At 41.0% G+C, this 25,029-nt stretch overlaps 2 protein-coding genes across 2 annotated transcripts in view; both read left to right on the forward strand.

Moving 5' to 3' along the window:
• Positions 1-7,454, forward strand: part of LOC145450513 (broad substrate specificity ATP-binding cassette transporter ABCG2-like) — a 169,857-nt gene extending 162,403 nt beyond the window's left edge. The window contains exons 9-14 of the mRNA XM_080329035.1: positions 379-939; positions 2,203-2,326; positions 2,449-2,525; positions 4,160-4,299; positions 5,533-5,595; positions 5,662-7,454. Of these exons, the coding sequence (XP_080185161.1) occupies positions 379-939; positions 2,203-2,326; positions 2,449-2,525; positions 4,160-4,299; positions 5,533-5,595; positions 5,662-5,717 (1,021 nt within the window). The 3' untranslated portion in view covers positions 5,718-7,454. The remainder of the gene's footprint in view (positions 1-378; positions 940-2,202; positions 2,327-2,448; positions 2,526-4,159; positions 4,300-5,532; positions 5,596-5,661) is intronic.
• A 1,388-nt stretch (positions 7,455-8,842) lies between these two features.
• Positions 8,843-25,017, forward strand: LOC145450511 (neutral alpha-glucosidase AB-like). The gene is made up of 23 exons (XM_080329031.1): positions 8,843-8,952; positions 9,157-9,261; positions 9,750-9,989; positions 10,775-10,948; positions 11,052-11,126; positions 11,995-12,073; positions 12,764-12,905; positions 13,990-14,188; positions 14,675-14,804; positions 17,034-17,182; positions 17,762-17,872; positions 17,932-18,063; positions 18,127-18,237; positions 18,492-18,675; positions 19,151-19,247; positions 19,596-19,697; positions 19,904-20,096; positions 20,610-20,788; positions 21,959-22,041; positions 22,103-22,216; positions 22,278-22,390; positions 22,667-22,761; positions 24,138-25,017. Exons 1-23 carry the CDS (start codon positions 8,927-8,929, stop codon positions 24,245-24,247), a joined length of 2,943 nt encoding a protein of 980 aa, XP_080185157.1. The 5' UTR covers positions 8,843-8,926; the 3' UTR covers positions 24,248-25,017.
• Positions 25,018-25,029: the final 12 nt, after the last annotated feature.

Raw genomic sequence — 25,029 nt, forward strand, 5'->3', positions numbered from 1 at the left:
CTGTAGCTGTTTCATGAAAAGGATAATAATCAAAATTACAATTAAAATTAGAGCGAAGAAACATTTCACGAATTTGATTAGTGTCATTTCGCTGATTAGTTTGATTAAACAACCCGAATTTGCCGAAAATATATGCCTCCAGTCAACTTTAAAAAGTATGAGACCTTCCGTTCAAATCTACTATTCAAAACTACTTAGGTACTTTTCATGCCTTCATTTTGCCCTTTCACTCAAAGTAGTTCGGTACGTTGTGCAAATTGCTACTTTTACTTGTAATTGAGTTGAATTTTTGGCACCGATGTAGACTAGTTTGACCACCTACTTTGCCACATCCTTATATTGTCATGTGTCCAATACACGAAGAATTATCGTCTGCAGGTACTATCGCGTGAAGCCCGGCTCCTCCATCCCAGGACTGGACGCGATCAGGCTGGCGGCTTCAAACAGAGAAATGCTACTGCTGGACTCCGCCAACGACGACGTGTTCAAAAACGGCGGGCATTCTCCGAATCAGGGCGATAAAGAAATCACGGACTCTGCGAAATCTCCTGATATCCCGGCTAAGGCAATACCTCCGAAACCATTCCGATACGTACAGCCACCCTCTCCGAACAGCACGCCTTCCCTGCTGCCTACGTCTCCAGCGGCAAGGTCTAGAATCGGTATTTCACAATCCATAGCCGAAAAAACCTTTGCCTACTCACAATCGCAGAAGGCGGCCTCCCGTAAAACTGAGCAAAACAGACGGCACGCGCCAACGTTAAAAGCGCAATCGCCTATCAGCAGCGGTCCCCGAACGTTGTCCGAAGAATTCAAGGCGACCAGGTTGAAATTTCAGAACATACCGACTGTGAATGGGGGTAGCCCCGCGGGCTTGCCTAAAGATGGTGACAAGAAAGGCGAAACTAAATATAGGAAAGAAGTCTCTGTGCAGCTTCGGTGAGTTTGGAATGCTGTAGTTTTGAATTTTTCTTTGAAAAAATAATTGAAAAATCTGTCTGAAAGTTTCTACTTTGCTGAGGCGCACTCGTGCATTTATGGACTTTTGGATTATTCAGATACGATGGACTGATGAAGTTTTCATTTTGACTTTGATATTAGTTAAATATTCGGTGTAAAATATACGTATTTCTAGCAGTAACCGAACTAAATAACCAAATAAGTACCAAAACACAAATGGAGTTGTTTCATGCCCAAAATCAGTGGATTTCTGCGTTTATGAAGACGCACTTGGAGGTACAGAACCTCAGCATACTATCGAATAATATATTCATATTGAAATGAACACGGATATTTTTGGTTGACACTTGTCAGGGGTACTAACCGTCAGCAACTAGCAGAGAGAGTTGTAGTTCTTTTCAATTCTCTACTAGTTGCTGATTATCACGCCTGGCGAGTGTCAGCCGAAAATATTCGGTCTTATTTGCACCTCCAATTTCAATATGGATAATGGATATGTCATCTACTTTTGTATTCTCCAAACTTCAAGTCCCTATTGTGACACGATGAAAACAATATCTAGTTTGTTTCTTGGCGCTATAAGATAACAGTTTTACTTCCAGTAAGCGGTAGTTATGTCCTGGTCCTGTAAAGGTCGTCCAAATGACGAATCATGAATTATTAATTCGCATTGTGCAGACACTGGTACGGATTTATCATAATGAGATTCCCCGTAGTAAAGTTTGGCTCCTGCTGGGTCAATAACTCGCAGATATATGCAACATTGATCCTCCATTCCAGACTTCATGTTGCTTGAGAGATTGTGGTGTAGATATTAGGTATTAGGAATGCAGATTGGATATGTATGCGTATTACATATGTTTGCCACTGCCGTTAGATATATGGAAAGGAAGAAGCATTGATTGACTCCTCTTTGTTAACGGGAGGTGGTTTATTGCAAACATTCCCGGTTGGCTAATTGGTAAAATATATCTACGATGTATACTAGTTGGCATAGTCGTAACTCAATGGTGATAGCGATGTCATTGTGTTGCCTCAGTGCCCTCTCTTATTATTTGCGTCTGACGACAGTACAACCAATATTTAACATGTTTTGGACAGACCGATTATATCATGCCACCGCCGGTAATGGATAGCGTGGGACTTGATTTAATAACTAATTGCACAATTTCGATTGGTTTTCAACTGAATGTAATGTGTGCAATTCGTGTGTTCATTATTTATTAAACAATCTCTCTGTAGATCGGGCGTTCCGATGGTCGTGGACACCACTCCTACCTCTTTACCGACAGTGGTGGTCAGCACACTCTCGGGTTCGCGCAACGAATACGATCGGAACAAGCATCCGTTACCTCCAAAGACCAAAGTGAGTTTGAGTTTACAGTGTGACATAACTGGTCGGTTTTTCTGTAGTATTCGGTGGGAAATACGTCTTGTTGTTGATGTTATACTGACCTGCACCTTGCCTGATTCGTTTTTCTTATTCAGCATTCAAATGTCAATTCCAACAATGGCAATCAAGCACGACCTCCGCCACTACCACCAAAGAAACCAAGCGTGTCGAGGTTTGATTTCTGTTTGATTACGCGAACATTATTTATCATTAGGCGCGCAGTTTTCTTACGAGTTGAAGCCTGGTCCCAGCTATGACTAGTAACGTCCGTACGTGGGGAAAGTAGTCAGTAGCACTTAACATTTCCGCTCAATGACAAGTAGAAGCATAGGCGTAACCAGGAAGGTCAAAGGGGTCATCCCCCCCAAAAAAAGATTCGAGTTTTACGTAAATTAGCATAAGGCGGAGTATTTTTGAGCAAAAGTATTCGACTTGAAACCGTTCATTGCGCCTTGCGCGATATACAATGTCTGTCTATTTTTAAATTTTCGAGTGCCTGACTCCCGATATATAAAAATACGCATAATGTAAGGACGGGGCCTACGATTTAATATAGTGGTGCCCAGGGGCGTAGCCAGCCGAGATAAAAAGGGGGTAGAACTGAATAAAGGGGGCAGAATGAGCCTCTATGCGTCATACCTTTAGCGATAGCGACTTCTGTATTCCGTACGCTTTCGAAAGCGTAACTAATTGGCGGATCTAATTACTGAAAGCGAGTTAGCAATCAACAGCTTGCACGGGGATCATGTTAGCAATCAACAACTTGCACGGGGATCATGTTACAATGCGCACGCGCTCATCCTGTGACAGTGCAGGAGATCTTATTTGCATTCAAATAAGTAATTGACCTTTAAACAATACAGGAACAACATTTTACGACGAACAATCTATACAGCGCAGAATCTGTTATATCTTCATGAATTTTGACATGATTCAATTCGCGTGTTAGAGTAACGTCTTCTCGGCGTTTTAATTCCATTCATTTAGAACATGGCGCATATACTAATTGTACCGGCGTGTCAATAATGTGAGGGAATCGCAAACAAGTTTCGGCGCGGCTATTGAAGGCTGAATGCGTCACGGTGGGATACCGATCACGAAAGGCATAATCTAGTATGACGTATAGATGATCAATGAGGTCAAGACATTGCACAACAATAGCGTCAAAAATAAAATGAGAATCGAATGTATTGTGTCTTCACGCTGTTTTTGGGAACACTTTAAAACTGGTGCCCACCGTAAATACTGTTTCATTCCTAATCCAAATTTTTCGACGGCAATAACTCCGCTTCCACTGGTTGGAATTGAACCAAATTTGGTGTGTAGGCTTAAATTAGGTAACCTAACAATTTTATCAAGTAGCCAGTACGATTTCTGAAAAAAATTCATTTTTGAAGACCCCTACTGGACAGTGCACACTTGATTCTCGCCATTTAGAAGTGTACCTTGCCAAACCGAGAGACGAAATTCCAGCCAGGACTATCTAGAACTCTGATTCCAGCGTGTTTAGAAATCATACTCTTAATTTCGAGGCCACTGTCTTGTCATCTCGCGTCGCTTCTCCTGATTACTGATTTTTGATCAATGTTTTACTGATTGACACATATAGCATCAGCGTGTAAACCATATACCTTGCTTATTTCTAAACCGCACAATTCACCAGCTAGTTGAAGCCTATATATGCCGGAATTGTGGGTATGCCGCATACCCAAAAAAATTACTAGGTAAACGTGGCATACCTGCGTCTGGCGACTATGTCCGCACCCCTTGAACTGCGTCGGCCTCACTTCGATATCGCTATTTCAGCGACACACCCAAAAGACCAAGCAGTACGTCACATATCAGCAAAACGCCGGAGCCGACCTTCCAAAGAAAATCTAGCAGCGTCATAAAACGCGTCTCGCCCGCGAAAAGCAACGAGCATTCCGGCAACAGAATCGGCAAAGGTGAGATTTCGTTTTATCGCTTCACGCAGGCGACGGACACATGTAGATTGTAGAAACATATAACTTCAATATACAATTGAATAATATACTCGTATTGAAATGAACCCGAATGTTTTTGGCTGACACTCGTCAGGGGTAATCTATTATTTGCTGGCAATTAGCCTACATGTGACGAGTGTCAGCCGAAAATATTCTGGTGTATTTCTATACGGATATACTATTCTATAACAAGAAAATTGTCTTATGAACAAGTTTTGTGTCCTGCATTTAGAGCAGTGGTTCTCAACCTTTTTTTAGACACGCCCCCTTTACGATAGTGAAAAATTTCGCGCCCCCCTATGTCGTCATATCACAAAATCCAACCGGGATGCTAGCAACCCCAACAGATTGTTTGACGGCATGGAAGGTTATGACTGTTGATGAGAGAATTAAAAATTATTAAATTCGGTCTATATGGAGGTAAATCGCGCAGAGTGCGAACATTTTTTTCAGTCGACTGCTTCTTCGCGCCCCCCTTCAGATGCTTTCACGCCCCCCAGGTTGAGAACCACTGATTTAGAGCAAACGAGGTTTTGTCATTTCATATTAATATCATGAAATAAACAAAATTTTATATTCGTTAGGCGCCTTCAACAAAAAACGTTTGAGAACCGCAGCTCTATACCAGACTTGGACAACTAGATAATTCTAATTGTCTAATTATGCTAATTAGAGCGAATTGCCGGTAATCTAATTTGTGATATGTTTTATGCTCTAATTTAAATTTTGTCTAATTTATGGTTTTTCTGAAAATGCTACAGGGGAACCGTATGGTGCGAAACTAGCCAAGCATGGCGCACAGACATTTTCCGTTCCCATTCATGTCGGAAACTCCGATTCGATGTGATGTGTGATTGTGTGAACATAATTCAATTTCGTCAAGTTTTCACAAATTCAGTAATTCAAATTCTAATCTAATTTGGAAATAACTGTCTAGCTAGAATTCTAGTCCTAACCTAATTCGGAAAAGCTGAACATTATATCGTCCAACTTTTCTCTATACTACTGCTCTACTGGTACTAGTACCCTGTCCTAAATCCAAAAACCGCGAAATTTTTGTCGATCCCAGTGACATTAGTAACTTGCTATTTCGAGCAAGTATCGACACACTTGTACTGGATTCAAAGTCAATTATATTTATCTGGAGAAAAAATTGTCGATACTGATTGGGCGCCATTCCTTTTTTCGCTCTAGGTCCAACTCCTCCAGCGCTTCCCGCGAAGATGTCGTCGCAACCTCACCAACCGACTCCGCCAAGTATGCGCTTGTTCGAATTTCATTGCCGGTATCGTGATAAACAAACTGTGACTTGTGCTTTCTTAGGTGGCGCCCGACAAAATCATACCTCTTTAACGAGATCCACCAGCAACGAATTCTGAAGTGACCACGAGATTTGGTCGGCTGTTCTCGGAGGGGCACAGTGCGATTGAATCAAGCGCACAGTAGCAGCCGTAAAATGTCTGACGGCGTGCTGGGTGGTTTGGTTGCGGCGGAATTTTTTTCGTGACTCGTGGCAAGTCGCATATATAACATTGTAATGTCACGTAGAGCAATCAATGCCGCCTAACCACGTGGAATAATACCCCGCGTTCATTAGGGATTGTCTCTTCTTCGATTATACGCTCTAGTTGCCTGGTTTAAAAGTTGTCTTTACAAAACATATATTATTGATATTTTTGCCAGTGATGCGCGTAAAATGTAAACAAGGGATGTTGATTTTCGGCTTGAATTCTTTCAGAATGGAGTTTGTCGTAATCGTGAGCTACTCTATCCTGGAAACGACTTCCGTATCGCGTCTGCACTGATATAATTTTTTATGTTTGCCCACTCCATATACCTTTAGTCAAGATATCACATATCAGTGAATTGAATAATCGGAAGTTGATCTCAAATTCCCATTCTCATTTTGATTTGAGCCTCATCCTGGACGTTCCACAGTATCATTTTGAACTTGAATCATTGATAATGTTTTACACACCTGCTAGACCTCAAAATCTATTCACCGATTGCATTTACTCGCTTTAACATTATTCAGCTCTCGACTTGACTTTGGGTTCATGCAAAAAAGAGAAGAATGCACTTCCTCCATCCATTTGGGGGATATTTTTTCTGACGCGTTGACCATTGCAATGCCGTTACATTGTCGAAAAGATATGCCTCAGTTTTTCTGATTGAATGTTTAGGCATAATATCAGGTTATCCAATACCGGTACATATGAAGGATTAGGAATCGCTACATCTTAACAGCTCGTAGACCAACTGATATACAGTGGTGGGTTTTTACGATAATGCCGTCGTTTTGGTGGTGGTAATTTTCATGGTGCACACCAGCCGAATTCACCCTGCGATCGTCACGTACCGCAAATCAATCTTGCGCACATTTCGCATGCATATTCTCCGAATCACTACCGCAGACCGTACCGCAATTTTTAATGCTTCATCACTGTGGATATGACGTCCGTGGTCCTGTCTGTGGTTGCTTTGCGTTACCTGAACACAATCTGTAATTTTCGCTATAGCCAAACATGTAGTCATCGTGACGTTAGTTTTGCACGTAAGATTAGACCGATGCAGTCTTCTCTTTTACATGATCATACCCATCCGTTTGTTTCTTCATACATTCATATACAATTACTTTCATCAGTTCTTACGCTTGCTTGTATAACCGCGCGAGCCCCGTTTCATAGTCTTTTTTGTGTGTGGGTCTCGGCAGTTGGTGTGTATCTGTAATATTCTTTTACCTTCTTTGGCTACTCGCCTTTCAATCATGCCGGATCCATTATTATCTTCCGTGATAATTTCTCGTAGATTCATACACTCCTGATTTCAAATTGTATTCGCTGATTTCGCTGGTTTTTAAAATGTTCGTCAATCGATTAACTGGCAGTTTCCATTCCTTCGAAACAACTTTCAATTGGTTCTATTACACTGACTCTGTTGACCGAATGTGCTACGTCAGCTTTATGAGTTTTTTCCGCAAATATTTATATATTTGAAATTACGCTCCCTATGTGGTGTTGCAATTGTGAATTGTGAGACGTTTCGTTCGATTTTAATTGATTGTACTTTTGATCCATGACGCTTTCATGCAGCAATATTATAATCCACTAGTAAAATCCGTTGGATGTGGAGTATGGATGGGATCAAACCTAGCCCGGGTATGATATCAATGTCGTTTCCATTTTTCTCTGCTTTATGAGATGAGCAATGAAGGTACTTCAGAACGTCATCTACAGCATGTAGTTGTTGATGTTAAGTATCAGGTTGGAGAGATTCCAGCGTTCACCATAAGCGGTAGGAAAATTTGTTTGCGGCTCGTTGCGATGGACATAATGTAGGTTTTTCGGATAAAGACACACAAACCTATTTAGATGTGAACCTGCTTTATGCATGCGACATGGACCCACCGTTGAGCTACTTTACAGAGCAATGACACATAGCATCCATCATCATTTTATTAAGATTTCTATCAAACCAACACACCACATGATGAAAAGATAGGAGGGTGCCGAAACGACTTGGAGTAGTCTTTTAATCAAACACCCACCTTGCCCTCCCTATGGCATGTTAATAGGAGGCATGCACATTGGATAATAGAAAGCATAACATAAAAGTAAGCGACAAAAATGAATGCTGCATGTGTTGGTAGGCGAGGTCGATAGGTCAGATTTTGTTCCGGTAATCTTGAGGGCCGACTAGTACTCGAGAGGAGCTGACATGTGGATATTATTGTTTCCGTTCCATATTGGAAATCATTAAAACGTTGTTATTTGTTTTGATTTATATAACATTTCAGCTATTGCGATCTAGTTATTTACACTAGAAGTATATGTTCGTTATTCCAGCGAGTTTAGCCAAGTACAGATAGGCGCTTGCTCACAACACCCAGCGACGTCGTGTAGTTTGGGCGGTGGCGAAATTTCTGGACATTCTCAGCGTTCAACTCCTGTTCTGGATTTGAGTCGATATTCAACGAACGCCTTGACTTGTGATGCATATAGTATTGGTGTTTTTCATTAATTTCTTGGAAGTTTTCAGTTCGTATATGAAATAGAAATGATCGGGTCCGAGAGGGATCGCGGTCCACTGCTTAGGAAGCGCTGCTCTATGCACTTTCCAATGTGAATGCCTCATTATAGATATGCATATATTTTCATCCATTTACGATGTGTGACTGAATGTGTAGTGTATATTTGTTTAGTCAAGTCTTTCCGAGTCATCCTTCCATCGCAATCTCGAACGATTGCATGGTTCATTGGTTTCACGAAGACTATTACGGCAGTGGGCGCAAAGTTCGCTTGCTTCGTGTCCCTACGAAATCATCGGGAGTAGAAGATCAACAAGATGCTCTACTTGCCTTCTGCATTTGCAACCTGCAAAATGTTATTGCATCTTGAGCCCCTAGCTAGATTTTGTTTCGAGGTTTAGAACTCATTTGTCGCCATTCACCTTGTATGAATGCCGAGCTTGATTTGCTGTAATGAATTTGTTTTATTTTATTTCCATGCAGTGTTAGGCCTGTTACCATATTGATAAGTCACACTGCGTTTTACATTATACCGGGTTGGTGTTGGTAGCAGCTGCGAATATGAAGGCGGCACCGGTGCTGTCAAGGTAAGGAGTGCTTTTAAACTCTGTGTGTATAATCACCCCTACGATACTTTGACACTTTGTAGGGGTTTGCTTGACTCCCTAATAAGCTCTGTTTTTTGTTTGTTTTCGTGATTCGCGTATTGCTCAATCTCATTAACGTCTGTGTAGTAAAGTGCTCTTAAAATGGTCTATGCCGTTAAGCTGTCCTTATTTCTTGTATCATAGGTATTTTCCTTTGCTGAACTTCATCATTCTTATGATTTCGAGCCATCAAGCGGTTGCAGTGGATCAGAGCAATTTCAAGAAATGTCACCAAAGTGCTTTTTGCGAGTAAGTCATATAATAGGGCATACGGTTGCGTTTTGGGAGTCGCGTATCTTGCAGTGTACTGCATCATGCTAACGCCAAGATATTCAATTCAACATACAGTACAATTGAGTCAGTGCTGAAAAATTGCGCCAAGCAAATATCAACTTGGACTCGAATCTGTTTCTTGGAGTTTTGGCAATAGTGTCAAAATTAGTTGGCATTTGAAAAATGTTGTGATTGAATTGACTAGAAGTATATTATACATTTGAATACTAGAATATAGCACTGCACTTGTCCCTGAAAATATTGCATCCTGCTCAGTCTTTTCTAGATTTGTAAATGAAATACACCGTTGTCAGTATGTCTGGAAAAGTCAATTGTCCTCAATCCTCATTGGTCTAGGGGTCTAATGCCGTAGGGTAGTGATTTGTCATGACTGCTGCAACATTATGTTTTACATCTTTCTGTTCTGCTGAGTAACCAATTGATTCCAATTTTTCATTCCGCAGGAGACAGAGAAACTACAAGCCTGAACGATCGCCGTACGTCGCAGATCTCTCGACTCTGTCGGTTACCGACGACAAAGAGATTTCTCTTGGCATCACGAATAAGGACAATTCTAAAAACTTTGTGATGCAACTATTTTTCTTGCAAGATAATACCATTCGGTTGAAAGTAAATGAAGCCAATCCATTGAAGCCCCGTTTCGAAGTGCCTGATACTATTGTAAAAGAATTGCATTCTGCCAGGTACGTTTTCATTTGATGACAGATTTAGTGTCGTTGTCATATCCTAATCCACGTAATTTTTAATCAAGGCTGTGCACAACAATTTGAGTACTTGAATCCAGCCCGAGTATTTATTGTAATGATTTGAGTTGTTTTTTTGAGTTCTGACACAACAGTTTCGGAAAATAGATTATCACGTCGACACTATATTCCGACAGCCTCGAAACTGGGCTTATCATATCAAAGAGTGCTATGTCGTAGTTGTGGTCTACGTATTTGATGATACTGATTTTGATGAATGAACACATATTATTTTCTTTTGCATGTTATGAAAGGTAGGCCTACATATTATAACATTGCATATCGTTCTTAGTTCTTACTATATATTAATGTATCATTTATTTTTATATATATTCATAAATATTTCTGATGTAACTGTTAGTGGTACTTGAATACTTGGCCCTGTTTATCGGTATCAGTGTATTGAGACTTTTATCATTTCAAAGCACTGCGATACAAGGAAAAGATACGAAGGTGTCGAAACGACTTGGAGTAGTCTTTATAATGATTGAATATTGCATATCCAGCCATTCAGTTTGCCTGTATATAGTTTACCGTACCGGTAATTATTTGTTTGTCTTATTAGGAGTGACTGCAATTTTCGAGTAGACTGTCTCATGAAATTCTGTCAAATGGCTTTGGTGTCAGTATACAAGATATATTTTATTTGGCTCAATTCGTGAAAGATGTTGATTGAATAACATGAAGTCCGTGGAAAATCAACGAATGTTTTGATTATGTCACAGACTATCCGTTCAAGATCAAAAGGAAAACAACACCGCGACGGTAGTTGCGGACAGCCGCAAGGTGCTAATTAACGCAGATCCTTTTCGAGTTGACATCTTTTCGGAGGACGAACCGGTATTCAGCATCAACTCTCGCCACATGTTCCACATTGAACATCTACGAGAGAGACCCACGTAAGTTCAAAACAATATAAATTTTAGTTGATGGTATGTACTATGTAGTTGCCTGTATGAATGCCTCATAGTTTAGCGTTTTCATATCCAGCGTGCTTTACAGGAAGCCAGAAGCGAAGACAGAAGAGAAAAAGGAAAGTGGAGGCATCGGGGCTGCTATTACTGGGCTTTTTAGATGGTATGTTGTACCCGCTAATCTCTGAAAGTGTGGGTTCTCATTATTTGGATGTGAAGATCTTGTTTGCGTGTTATGATATCAAACTCCCATTGTACAATTAGACTTTGTGTCTTTGTTTCGTCGACTTTGCGCCTTGTTGTTGCATCGTGTTTAGACTTGTTCAGAATTATGTGAGGTAAATCATGGGTTCCCACCCTCTTTTATACCGTTGACCCCCTTTGAAAATTTTCAAAAATTATTGGACCCCTATTTTTTCAATCTTTTCTGAATGAGAGACGATATAACAATTGAATAACAGTTTTATACAGTGACTCGTAGTCAGAATTTTAACGTAAAACACATTGTGGTCTGCACACTCTATTTTCATGTACATATGTCAAGCCGAGCTCAAGATAAATCTCATGATAGTTCCTTATTTTAGCAGGGGTAGCCATACTGCAATTTTAAAAATATTAACAATAATAATAAATCTAAAAGTAGAACAGATAATAAAGATGTAGCTTATTGCTGTACTAGCAATGTTATTAAATTTTGATTTAATTCTATTTTTATAGTGGAGCAGACTCAGACCCAAAATTTTTTTTTCATGGCGTCCAGTTAGGGAACAGCTGATGTAAATAATGCTGGCTCACGATTATAGGCGAAAATTCCAGATTGCTAATTCTATACTCGTTGCTGATAGAGATCTAGCCCTTCATTATTATCTAACCCTTTCTGATGAACTGGTTCTGCATGTTAGGGTCGCAGATTGAACAACGCTCCTTCCGTGTGCTCTGTTCTATTCCCATAGCCGACGTGATAATATACTGGGAAAATGATTGAGACATTGTGTTAGCTCTGCGATTCATGACTTGCTTTGAAATATCAGGACAGAGGACGGCAAGAAAGAGGCAATCGACGAAGAAGGCAATGTAATCGAAGGGGGAGTCGTGGAAGACGCAGAAGAAGTGAGTCAATTATAAGTTTATAATTCGAGACTAAAGAAATTGAATAAATTTTAAAAAAGATGTTGACTTAGTACAGGGGCGCGCGAGATGATTTTGCATGGCACAACAAATGATTTTACGCACACGAGGTACTGTAACCATGTTTGTTGCTAAAAGTGCAAAAAAAGTTTTCAAAATGGAAAAAGCCGGAAGTTAACCCGAAATTACTTCATAAATCAACATAAAGAAGAGTCCTTTTGGGGCCGATATGTACAAGCGTTGAAATGACTGGCGCGGAATAGTCCTGATGAGAATGTTTGGCACGCCAATTGGTAGTATTTTGGCAAGATGCATGCGAAAGGTTGCCGTGCCCTGACTAGGTATATTCGCTACTGAAAAATTTGCAGTAAAAGGATGCTGCTCACGATTACTCCTGACGAGTGTCAGCCGAAAATATATGGGTTTATTTCAATGTGAATATACTATTCAATCGGGTGTTGCAATGTGATCCGCTTACACTAGAGAGCTAGCTAGTTTTGGGCTTAAAAGATGCACAATAAGATGTTTCTTTCTCACTTCCATCGAATTTTGTCATGAAAATCCACCCACTTTTATTTCTGGCATCGTGATCTCACAGAACGTGGTTGTTCTGTCCGATGCGTAAGTTTGCGTATCGATTTTGAGGCCGTGTTCTTCTGTACCTTTGATCAGAAAGAGGAGAGCGACGAAGAGAGAGAAAAGAGAGAAGCCGAGGAGGAAAATGAGGACGATAACGCTCACGAAAATCATCCCGATAACCAGGAGGGGATGTGGGAAGAGTCGTTCAAGTCTCATCGCGACAGCAAGCCGAGAGGTGACATGATTGCTGTTGTGGTGAATTTCTGTCGGGTTGCATATCCGTTAGAGATGAGCGGCCGCGTTAAGTCGAAAACTCAAGTCCAAGTCTGTAAATAGCTCGGTGTCATGTCTAAATCAAAGTTCGCATCGGGTAATTGTTGGAATTTTTTCAATCAGTCATATGAAAATATAACATGATTGGAAATATCTTGCCCGAGTTCAAATCCAGTTTCAAAATAGTCGAATACGACTGTCGATGTACAAAGTTCCTTTCGATTCTCTGCTAGTTGCTGCCGATTACCCCTGCCGCTCGAAGGAAAAAAAGTTACAGACGAAACAAAACAAATTTTTTTGTGATTTCCTTGTGGAATAGAGATTAATTTTAAAATCCAATTATTTATCAATCATACTGCTTCAAAACACATTTTGCAATAATTTTTTTGTGTGTAAACAGAATCCCACATGGATTTTCAAGTCCGCTCCCCCCCCAATATTGTTTGGTCCGTAACTTTTTTTCCTTCGAGGTTAGAGCGAAAAAATTGATTTTTTTCAATTCCTTGGCCTCAAATTAGTATAATTAGACATTTTAATTGATTCTCCACCATCATTACAGCAAAAAATATGAATTTTAAAGATTTTTGCATGCAGCGCCACCTAGTGACATGAGAATTTTGAATCGCATTATCTTTTGAACCGCTGGAAATTTTTCAATTAATTTTTTTTTAATGTACCGAGAATTCAAAAAAGAACGACATTTGTAAATATTGGACAATTATGAGGGTATGCATTACAGCCCCTGTTAAGTTATAATGGAATTAGCCAAAAGTGAGATTGACTGGTGACTTGGTTACAACCCTGTGTTCTACACTGTAGGTGGATAGTGATCCTTATAGTGCTAGCCTGTGTTGTAGCAATTCTGCTGTAACATTGGATTGTTATTGAAAGTTTGTCGTATTTGTTTGCTGTTCTACCTAATCCCGCCAAAATCATGATTTTTTTTCGGTTTCAAATCCGTCATAGTCTCAGCTGTCCCTGCCGTTGTCCAAGTCCAGTTTCAAAATATTCGTATATCCTGATCTGAATCCGTGAATTATCCGCAGGGCCGGAATCAATCGGCGCCGACGTGTCGTTTGTCAACTTTGCCAACGTGTACGGGATACCGCAGCACGCCGACCACTTTTCGCTGGGCTCCACCATCGGGACGGAACCGTACCGGTTGTACAACTTGGACGTCTTCGAATACGAGCTGGACAGCAAGATGTCGCTTTACGGCTCGATACCGTTTATGATCGGGCATAAGTACGCTGGTTTTTGTCAATATCTCTTGTTTCATAGCTAGAGCTGTAAAGTTAGTTTATCATTTTTAGTTACCATTGCTACTATGTCACTCTGACTCTGGAAATTATAAAACACACTCCACTCCTGATATTTTCTTTATCGGACTCAGACTCCAATATTCCTGTTTATTGACTCAGAAAAATTATGCGTTTTGTTACATTTTTAGTTTATATTAGTGCTAAGTGACTCTCGGTCTCCTGAAACTTTGAACACACTGATTCAACTTCTAGTAGTTTCCTTAGGGACTTCCTGTAAATCGAGTCAAAAAATCATAGTGTATTACATTTTATTGCCTAGTGAATGACATATCATTTTACATTTTAAAATTGTGCTCACTGAAAGAAATTAAGTTTGGGAAAGTAAGTACTGTGGTGGCACTTTTTCTTACCATTCGAGTCCAGTCCAGTCCCAGTTGAACAATAGCAATCTTGGAATTTGTTTGTTCAGTGCTAAAAAGACTGTCGGCATGCTGTGGTTGAATGCGGCCGAGACTTGGATTGATGTGGATTCCAGCAAGGACAGCAGGGGCGTCCTGGGCACGATGTTTGGTTACTTTGCGTCGCAAGACGTTCCAGAGGTAACTTGCGAAGTATTTCATATTATTCAGAGTAGGTACTCGAGTAGGTTTTGCCTGCTCTTAGTCCTTAGTATAGCTGTTTTTAAGACCACTTCTGCCGAGTAGTTTTCTAGGCAAATGGAGAAATTTTCATGACAACCGAGCGAAAGAATCCCCGTGGCAACACTGTAACTCAGTGGTTCTTGACCTTTTTTCCTCCAGCGCCCCCTTTCAAAAATAATCGTGCACCAGCGCCCCCCAACCTCATATTGTAAGGAATGTAATAAAGACAATGAGTAAGAGGGAGGGCCGTAACAGCACTTCGTCAACCCCCCTAAAAACGATTACCTTGCGCACCCATAGCGTGATAAACCAAACTTCTGAGGGCTTCGCCCCCAAGAACCCCGTAGCGTGATATCAATGGTCAGCAAAGTTCGTGTGGCCTGGTCGCCCTAGATACCAAAATTTTATATAATGCATGAATGAATAGGTGGTAACCTAAGTCGCTATAAACTTTTATCCTCTCAGCCCACGTAATCAGATTTACCAGTAGCGCTGAGTGAGCTGTTGTACTGGAAAATAAAGAGCACGTAATTAATAATTAAACATATTCAGGCGTGCCCGTGAGTACAATTAATTCATTACCAGGGCCGTAACAGCACTTCGTCAGCCCCCCCCCCCCCCCCCCCCAAAAAAAAAACGTTGGTCTTGGGCCTCCATCAGGTGATGAACCAAACCCCCCTTCGGCTATCCGCTATTTGCTGATACTAGTCATCTACATTGGGTGTCCATTTACTGAGCCAGCTATTCTCGCCTAGACGCGCCAAGCGCAAAAAATTTCAATCACTAATGTTTGAATTGGTCAATATGATCGCGAATTGCATGTATATTGATATCAATTTTTATCCTCTCTCTGCTCACGTAAACAGAGTTACCGGTAGAGATGAGTGATGTGTGATTGAAAAGGTAAGACCCCTCAATAATAATTATACATCTTCGGGCGTATACCCGTTGGCAGGAACGAAACGACACTTCATCAGGCCCCTCGAAAAAACTTGGGTCTTGGGCTCCCATAGGGTGATAAACCGACCATCACGTTGTTCGCTTATGCCACGAAATCAGCTGTAGCCTACTGTTTAGCGAGCCAGTGCGAAGCGCGAAAATTTTCGATAAATCATGATAAAATCGGTCAATAAGATCGGGAATTGCATATATATTGCTATCAATTTCTTGTCCTCTCTGCTCACGTTACCAGATTTACCGGTAGAGCTGAGTGAGGTGCAATGTTCCCTCTAAGCTGCGCACGTTCGCAGTGCTGACACGGTCTCTGCGCACAGAAAATCTACGTTGCGCACAACAAATCCGAAGTTATGACCTTTTTTTAGTCGGTACGCACTGTTGTCCAAGGGTCTGCACAGTGAGTTGTTGAGTGTGCGCAGACTCGTCAAAACGTAGAGGGAACATTGTGAGGGGTCTTGGAAACTGTAGGGCCTGTAACTAATAATTAGATATATTCCGGCGGCCTGACACGTTGGTATGACTTCGTTACATGATGTTATTTCGTGACCTCCTGTCTGCTATATCAAAAATATAGAATCGCCCAACAGGGATATGTAGTTCTAGATGTCCCTGTCGCCCAATCGTACTAACTAACTAAAAGACGCACACGATTTCAAATTAGTATTTCTACACTGGCATATAATTTTTCCCTGCCAGATGGAATTCGTCTTCTGAGGTTCAGATTGCCAAGACAGGAACATTCGGTGCCAGTCATTTAGGCACCCATGGACAATTAAACCTATATGTCTTTTGTAGGCTATATATAACGAAGTTTTCGGTGTTAATTTGCTCTGAATACTCATTAAGGATATGTCATATCGCCCCCTGAGCGTTTCCGCCCCCTTCAAAATCAAGGTTAAGAACCACTGCTGTAACTGAATATATTTCCCTACATTGCCCATAATTTCACTGTCGTTGGTCATTTTGCACCAGTCGCGAATATGCATCCTGCAATATCCAGAGTGGTCATCTGCGAATATGCCACCTCTCAACCAAATGCTTTAGTATTTTTCATAAGTGGTTTTGACATGTCTTTGAAATTGTCACTTCTGCTCGTGATTGAGTAGATATTTGAGGCATACGTTTGTTAAACTACTGCCGGAGTAATGATGCTGAGTAGGCCTACTTCGATGACCTCTGTGTGTGATTCTATGAGTTAAAATCATCTGCTTGTACTGACTTGGCTGACAGGTCAACGTGCATTGGATGTCTGAAAGCGGCGTAATCGACATGTTCTTCTTCCTCGGACCGACGCCGCAAGACGTGATGTACCAATACACGACGTTGACGGGAATGCCGTACATGCCACCACACTGGTCGATCGCTTACCATCAGAGCAGGTATGGGCGTAATCTCATTGTGAATGAGCTTGCATTTCTCAAAGCAGATTGTCGCTCGGGGGGTATCCCAAATTTTCAGTCAACATTTGGGAATTTTATGAATAAACAAAGGCCACCGTTCCAGTTATTTGAGCCCAGCTGAAGAACCCTTGTGCTAACAGCTATATTCTCAACGAGAATTACAGTTTCGATACTCTCCAGTAGAAATACAGCGGTTATGATTATGAATATACCAAAAGACTTCTCTGGGGCCTGGATAGCATACGGCCCGCGTTTATCATCTTGTATCGTGTCAGTTTGAAATATATTGCATGCACTCAAAGCAGTATTTTACCGGTTTTAGACAGCGTGATTCTCAGTTCATGCTGGCGAATTTGGTGATACAGCTGTTGATATACAATGTTCTTTTCAATTCTCTACTGGTTGCTGACGATTACAAGAAGAGTGTCAGCCGAAAATATCATTTTTTTTTCAAAATGAACAAACATTCAATTGCATGTCGAAGTTCTGTACTTCCAAGAGTGTTATCAAACAATAGTGCTTCGTAGAATCAGTGACCATATTGTCACTCTCAAACAGGTGGAATTACAACGACGAGGAAGACGTGAAGACTGTCGATTCTGGGTTCGATCAGCACGACATACCGTACGATTGTTTGTGGCTTGACATTGAACACACAGACGGTAAAAGGTGGGTGCGGTTCGATTTGTTACCGACAACCGAGTTCGAACACGCCCCTTTTTCTGTAGATACTTCACTTGGGACCGAAAGAAGTTCCCCAATCCGGAAGAAATGCAGAAGAACGTGGCGTCCAAAGGCCGTAAAATGGTGACGATCATCGACCCGCACATCAAAGTCGACAACGGTTATCACATTTACAGGTGACTTTGGGCGTGAGGATTTATCTGAGATGCCATTACTGAATTTTTGATTTGTTATTCCAGTCAAGCCAAGGAGAAGGACTTCTTTGTTAAGAATTCCGGCCGGTCTGAATTCCAAGGCTGGTGCTGGCCTGGTAATTCGGCGTATCTCGACTTTACGAGAGCGGATGTCAGGTGAGACTTGATATTTTCTCACGTGCTCTTACCTAGCCACAGTAGTCGACAGTGCAATAGATTGGAGCTAAGTGAAAGTTTTCCCTAATTCTTTTGCAACAAGATCCCTAATATTTGGGGACTAAAATAAAGTAACGAAACAATAATCGTGCTGCATCGTTTAATATTGTGGGACAACACATTCTTGTTCGGTTTTTGCCAACACAATATAGATGCCGAATTGGCTTTAAAACTTTATATTTTGAAAAACGCAGGGAATGGTGGGCTACTCAATTCAAGCCGGAAGCCTACGGCGGCTCAACCGAGCATTTGTTCACTTGGAACGATATGAACGAGCCGAGCGTGTTCAACGGGCCAGAAATCTCGATGCACAAAGATAATATTCACGCCGGCGATTGGGAGCATCGGCACTTGCACAATATGTACGGATTCTATTTCGTGAGTATCCTTGATGTTATCTTTCATCAAGTTCTGATCCAATCTGGTTTTGTGAAAGCAGTGTTATTCTCCAGCTATTCCGCTGTATGATTTCTGAGAGCATATGTGTGGATTGATGTAGCATTTATTGGATAACTTGAAGATTGTTGCAATGTCGATTATTATATATTTAACTTTTGCGTTGTTTTGTGATGAAGCAAGTTGTGGAGAATACGAAAGGTAGGAATACTAATTCGATCCTATCGCAAAACAGCTTTGCAAAATTGACTTCGATAGCATAATGTTTCTTGTGTATTGCGAAATTGAAACACGGCGAACAAGATGGCATTGGTGCATGAATAGTAAACCTCAAAATGCGATTGTGATGGTGCAAGGCCAGTCCTTTTCGGATTGCACTGATTTCTTCAGTTCGCATTGCCGATTTTAAGGGAGGGAGGCAGAGGCCATTCTGTTATTATTAACTGTCATTTTGCAGCAAAGGGCGACTGCCGAAGGCCTGCTAGCACGGTCGGAGGGCAAGGAGAGACCGTTTGTATTGACGAGATCGTTCTTTGCCGGAAGTCAGAAATATGGTTTGTACTCAATTCTGTCCTGTTACTGACCATATGTTCATGAAGGCCTAGGATATGGGAATTATATTTTTTCATGGTTGCAAATGTATATATATATAGATAACAGTGGTCCTTATACATTACTGACCTGGCGAGCCCTAGTGCCAATCTGGAAGTCTTGCTGAAATCCAAAGTAAAAAAATTTAAAATATACCACCTTTCACATCTAATACATTGTGGAATACTGGTGCACAGAATGATATGTAGTGTGCATGAACAACAGTAGTTAAAGTACAGAACCATTGCAACGTGATTTTCAAACGAAACAAAAAGATTTACTGCAAATCATTACACTTATACTTCTGTCAGGTGCAATGTGGACTGGTGACAATATCGCGGAATGGGGGCATTTGCGATATTCGATTCCGATGCTGCTTTCTATCGGACTGGGAGGAATCAGTCACTGCGGAGGTGAGTGTAGTACCGTGTTTTGAAGTATCGAAGCAGTCATCGTTGGTACTGAAGTAGTGGAAGTCACTCAATTTGAAGTAGTAAGTTACGAGTAAGTAGAAACTGAAGTATGCCAGGCCTGAAAAACTGAAAATTTACAAATTTGATTCCACATTGTATTTGCCTTTCATTTTTTCTTGTGCCGTTTGAACATTGTGTCTTTGCAGCTGATATCGGCGGTTTTCTCCGTAATCCCGATGAGGAATTGCTGACGCGTTGGTACCAAGCCGCTGCGTACCAGCCTTTCATGAGAGCCCACGCTCATATCGACACGGCGCGTCGCGAACCCTGGCTTTTCGAAGACTCAATGCCAAATATTCGTAACAGCGTCAGGAGGAGATACGAATTGCTGCCGTACTGGTAAGTTGTTTACGACAATGTGGTGTTGAGGTAGCGTTGAACTACCGTGCTTCAGATTACCAGATTGTAATTTGAGGCGTTGTTTTTTCCTACCAACAGCCCAAGACATGCCACTTTTCTTGTCATTGCTTGTCCGTTTTCTGCTTTCTCTTGCTATTTTTAATTCAGCAGGCATACTGCTTTGTTTACGTTCTCTTTTATTTATTCTCAGACCAATATTTGTGTTTGAATAGGTTCTTGGACAATACCAGCATATGACACTTGAGCTTGTGGGTTCAAGTTGTGTCATGGTTAGATTTAGGGTTAGGTTAGTGTTCATTTTGTAATTCCGAAAGTTCTGTACTCCAAATATCACGATCTTTTCGTGTAACGCAATCATGTGGTGTTTAAATTCATTAAATTTTATCAAACTGCACTTTTCCAGTGGCGCAGATTACAAAAAAACTTCTGATGCAGTTTGCAATAACAAACGATACCCCAAAGCGGATTTCCACTGATTCTGTAATTTTTCAGGTACACTCTGTTCTATCAATCGCATCACGAAGGCCTTCCCGCAATGCGTCCTCTGTGGTTTGAATTTCCTGGGGCGACGGAGACTTTTGGCGCTGAAGATTCTTTCATGGTCGGCAACGCGCTGTTGGTGCGGCCCGTCGTCAATGCTGGTGTGAACAGCGTCTCCGTTTATTTGCCGGGTGCGTACTGTTACTATAAATTTTGAATTCCGATTTGCCAATATCTCTTATCTGTATAAAAATCGTGGAAACTTACGCAACCACCGTAAACGTTAGGTAATTCTAGGAAAGTATACTTACTCGATGAATTGGTTGGGTAATGAAAATGATGATGAATGTGAATCTCGTTAATCTGACGACAATGAGGATCATTCTTATAACAATCTGATTCTGCCAGATATGCATTAGTAGCATGTATGTGTTGATTTATGCCTGACTGTTTGTAGATACGTCAGTATTTGCAGAAGCAGTTACCAATTGTTCACTCCTAAAGACACTGCACTGCGCTCTAAAAATGATGTGGTCTCAAATGGAAGGCCATTTTCTTTAGAACGCCACCATAATGGAGCTGGAATTTATTGAAATTTCCACAGCAACTTCGTGCTCCAACAGTCACGCAGAGATCGAACTTTGTGTAGTTGTCAGCCGATGTTATGAAGGACATACGTCCTACACGCCCAGGTGGTTTAGGTACCCGTTCAATGTAAGATGTTCAGTCAGGAGATTTGTGCCAAAATCGGGCCCAGTGTATTCAATTTCTTTAGGACATACGGCATGTACGACATATTTGCTTATAAAATCGGCTGGCAACTATATAAAGTTCGATCTGCGTGACTGCTGGAGCGTGAAGTTGCCGTGGAAATTTCAATAAATTCCAGCTCCATTACGGTGGCGTTCTGAAGAAAATGGCTGCCGCCAAAAATGTCTTTTCGTTTTGCCCTTCAATTTGGAACACATCAATTTTAGAGTGCAGTGCCCCTTTAATTGTGGTTTCTGACTGTATCATCAGTCAGTTTGTTAGTAAATTTGATTGCGATACAGGGAAAAATCGTGTTATTTATATATATACTAACATATATATCGTTGCGACACTTGAACATGGTTCTTAATTAACCCAAAACTGCTACTGCTTATTCAAGAGCTCAACATTTTATCGATATGCTATTTTATTCACATTTCTATACGTGCAATAACTACGTTAGTCCCTCATTCGAGTCCAGGGACATATCAGATTAGAAGCCATTATTTATGTTACAACTTCGTATTGATCATGTAGGTATATAAAGATATATAAATTTGGCATAGCTACTCTTGTTCGATAATGCAAAAATTTACCCTCCGTTCTACCAGGCGATCAAGGCTGGTACGACGTCGACACATCCGTCAAACTGCCCAGCCCACAAACCATCTCGGTCTCCACTCCAATCACAAAGGTAATTTTGTTTACCTTGCACCGTTTTGCAAAATTTCCAGCGACTCTGTGAATTTCCGCAGATACCGGTCTACCAACGCGCGGGCACCATAATCCCACGCAAAATGCGCGTCAGACGATCGTCCACGCTGATGCTCAACGACCCAATGACACTCTTTGTGGCTTTGGATGATAAGGTATGCTGCGACTCCTGACTCGTTGATTGATTTGTTGTACCAGCCTCTCTATTGACTTCAGGGCACGGCCGAAGGGGAAGTCTACATTGATGACGGTCATTCAACAGATTTCGAGACCGATCAGCAGTTTATATACAGAAAACTGAAGTTTGAGAAGAATACTCTCTCGTCAAGGTTGGTATTTTATTATTGGTGTGTGTTGAAGCAGTTTCTTTTTGGACGCCTTCAGTCAAAGCTCTACAGTTGGTCTTACTTCAGCTCAACTTCACCTTTTGGTATATTTCTAAATGTGTTTGAAGTGATCAGCATTTCTACCCAAGAAGAAGTAGCTCAGTTAAAATAGTGATTTTCAATTCATGTCCGCACTACTTTCAGTGTGTAATCGAAGTAGAAAATGCAAGGTCTGAAAAGTATTTCGTACTGCTAACTGTGAAATTGATTCATTTGCAGCGTTATCACGCCCGGCAAATACGACACGGAGTCTTGGCTGGAACGTGTCGTTGTGATGGGTGCGCGGAAACCGAGTAAAGTCGAAATCGAAACAGGTGGGGCGTATTTGTATTTTATTAGTTATAATAAAAGAAATACGTTGCGACCAGGGCTGGACGTAATGGTCCGTGTACTCGGATGGGAATAGAGTATAAATCGTATTAATTGAAATAAAGTAGAGAAACTGCTAGACAGCTTTCTAGGTTTTTGTTAACTAAAATTCCGCTACAATCAACTTCACGGAACTAAGGCATGCGCTCCACAGCAGAGATATAAGCGACTGAGGTACGAAAGGAATGAACAGAGCGAAGTAAACTAATCCCAGTAATCAGCACTTGTACAATCACCACAGATGATAATAGCGAGAACTGAAATTTTATCACTCGAAGCTCCGCGATCATAAAGTTAGCTGATTTGGGAAATGCTAATCATGGGATCAAAAACTGCTAATAGGGACGCATTTTAGGCGGAGGTCGTAAAGTTGACTGATCCGGAAAAATGCTGATCGTGTGATTAAAAACTGTTAATCGTGAGGCGTAAACTTGTATAAGGTTGCTCGCGATAATTACTCGAGGTGTCCCGAGTTTTCAATTAAATGCTGTTATCTATTGTATCATAATGCGAAAACACGGTTTTGGCTGTAAGTTGTCAATTTGTTAAATGAAATGGTAGGCTGCTGATAAAGATACTGCGACTATAATAGGTAGAATTATCATCGCGAAATGAAAGTATGGCGTAATCAGTATTGTACAGCGGAAAAATTGGATTATAGAATATTGATAGATATATCGCTCTGCAATGGTGGGTGCGTAGTTCATTGATTGTCTGATTGTTTAGTGGTGCCATTACCTACGAGACAATTGTCACGGTCATTATCGGAAACATTCGCGCGTAGGAATGGTACGCAGTGTACACGCAGTTTTTATAGTTAGCTATTATCTGTAATTTGTTACGGTTCGGTAAATCATGAGATTGAAACTAACCTTGCGCTGCGATCAACTGGTTTCCTTAATCCTGGGTTGTTGAATCCTGATGAACACGATAATCGACTTGATCGGTAAACCAACTATTCGATCTCCACCCTAAGAGTTTTATATCAACGAGAATTATAGATTCGATACGTTTTTCAAACGCAGAGGCCTTGAAATCACGATTGATCGTATCACAGCATCCAAAGTATCAAGTATAAAGCTTTGTGAAAATGATATATCTTTGAAATTGTTATCAACGTACACACCATGACAATAAAGAGCAATGATATAGATATCGTCAAAATATACCAAAATATCTTTATATTGTGTTGAACTGTCATTATATTTCCTTGTCGTTGTTGAGACATCGTTTTTATTCTATTCTCTGCTTCTGTAACGTTTTTTTATTTTCATTTGGGCTGCGCCTATTTTGTTAATTCCATTTTTGCATTCCTGTCCAGCGGGACAAACGAGCCAAATTGGGTTCAAATACGATCCCAACAAGCAGTTGCTGACGATCAGAAAACCTGGCGTGAACATGGGAAAAGATTGGCGCATCGTTATATCGTGATTCGTTTTTGGAAAGATGTACTAAACAACTAGGAAATTCATTGAGACTTTCGGTAACAGCCTCTCGGAAGATACCGATATTTTGTGTGTATGCAGTGAACTCCAGCACAGCTCAGCAGTGTGATGCGATCTGATTTATAATCTCGCGCTACATTGCTATTTAGTAGTGTTACTTTTGATGTTGCCAATTTCCTAACAATCACTATTTAGAATTTAGGCGTTTCATGCCGTTAGTACGAAGCATTGTGCATCCCGTTTTGTTTCTTAGTTACAATGTCAACGTAGTTTAGTAGCCGATCAGCGTAAGCCCAGTGAATGAATGTCTGTTAAAAAGGTGTCGATATTATCACCATCTTACATCCCACTGCACTATGGATGTTGCGAAGTTTACGACTGCTCAGGACGGCGCGTATTCTGATATGTTTTGTTTATTGCGTACATGTGTGCTGTGGTATCTCGAGGCAGTCCGCATCATTTCCAAACCTCCATGAATTTCCTTATTTTCTATTAACCGCGTCAGACCTCGATGCCTGTGGTGTGAGTTTTTCATCTGTGGTGCGGCAATTTCATCTCCGTAATTTCTGCCAAAGTATATTTGAAAGTACCGCTTTCGCTCGTGTCGGAAGTCGTTCAATTGAAATTATCTTTGGGTGTTCCTACGCGTGAAGGTTTCGTTACCTTTTCAACTGCAGATTTATATCCTGGTCTCATCAAGTAACCCGCGAAATGTAAACGTTTCTGTGCAATTCAGTAAAACTGATATTTGAAATATCTGCCACCGAT

This window comes from Botryllus schlosseri, chromosome 11 (genome assembly GCF_051294905.1).
Source record: "Botryllus schlosseri isolate E-star chromosome 11, Bs_hap1, whole genome shotgun sequence".
In the NCBI taxonomy this organism is placed as follows: Eukaryota; Metazoa; Chordata; class Ascidiacea; order Stolidobranchia; family Styelidae; genus Botryllus; species Botryllus schlosseri.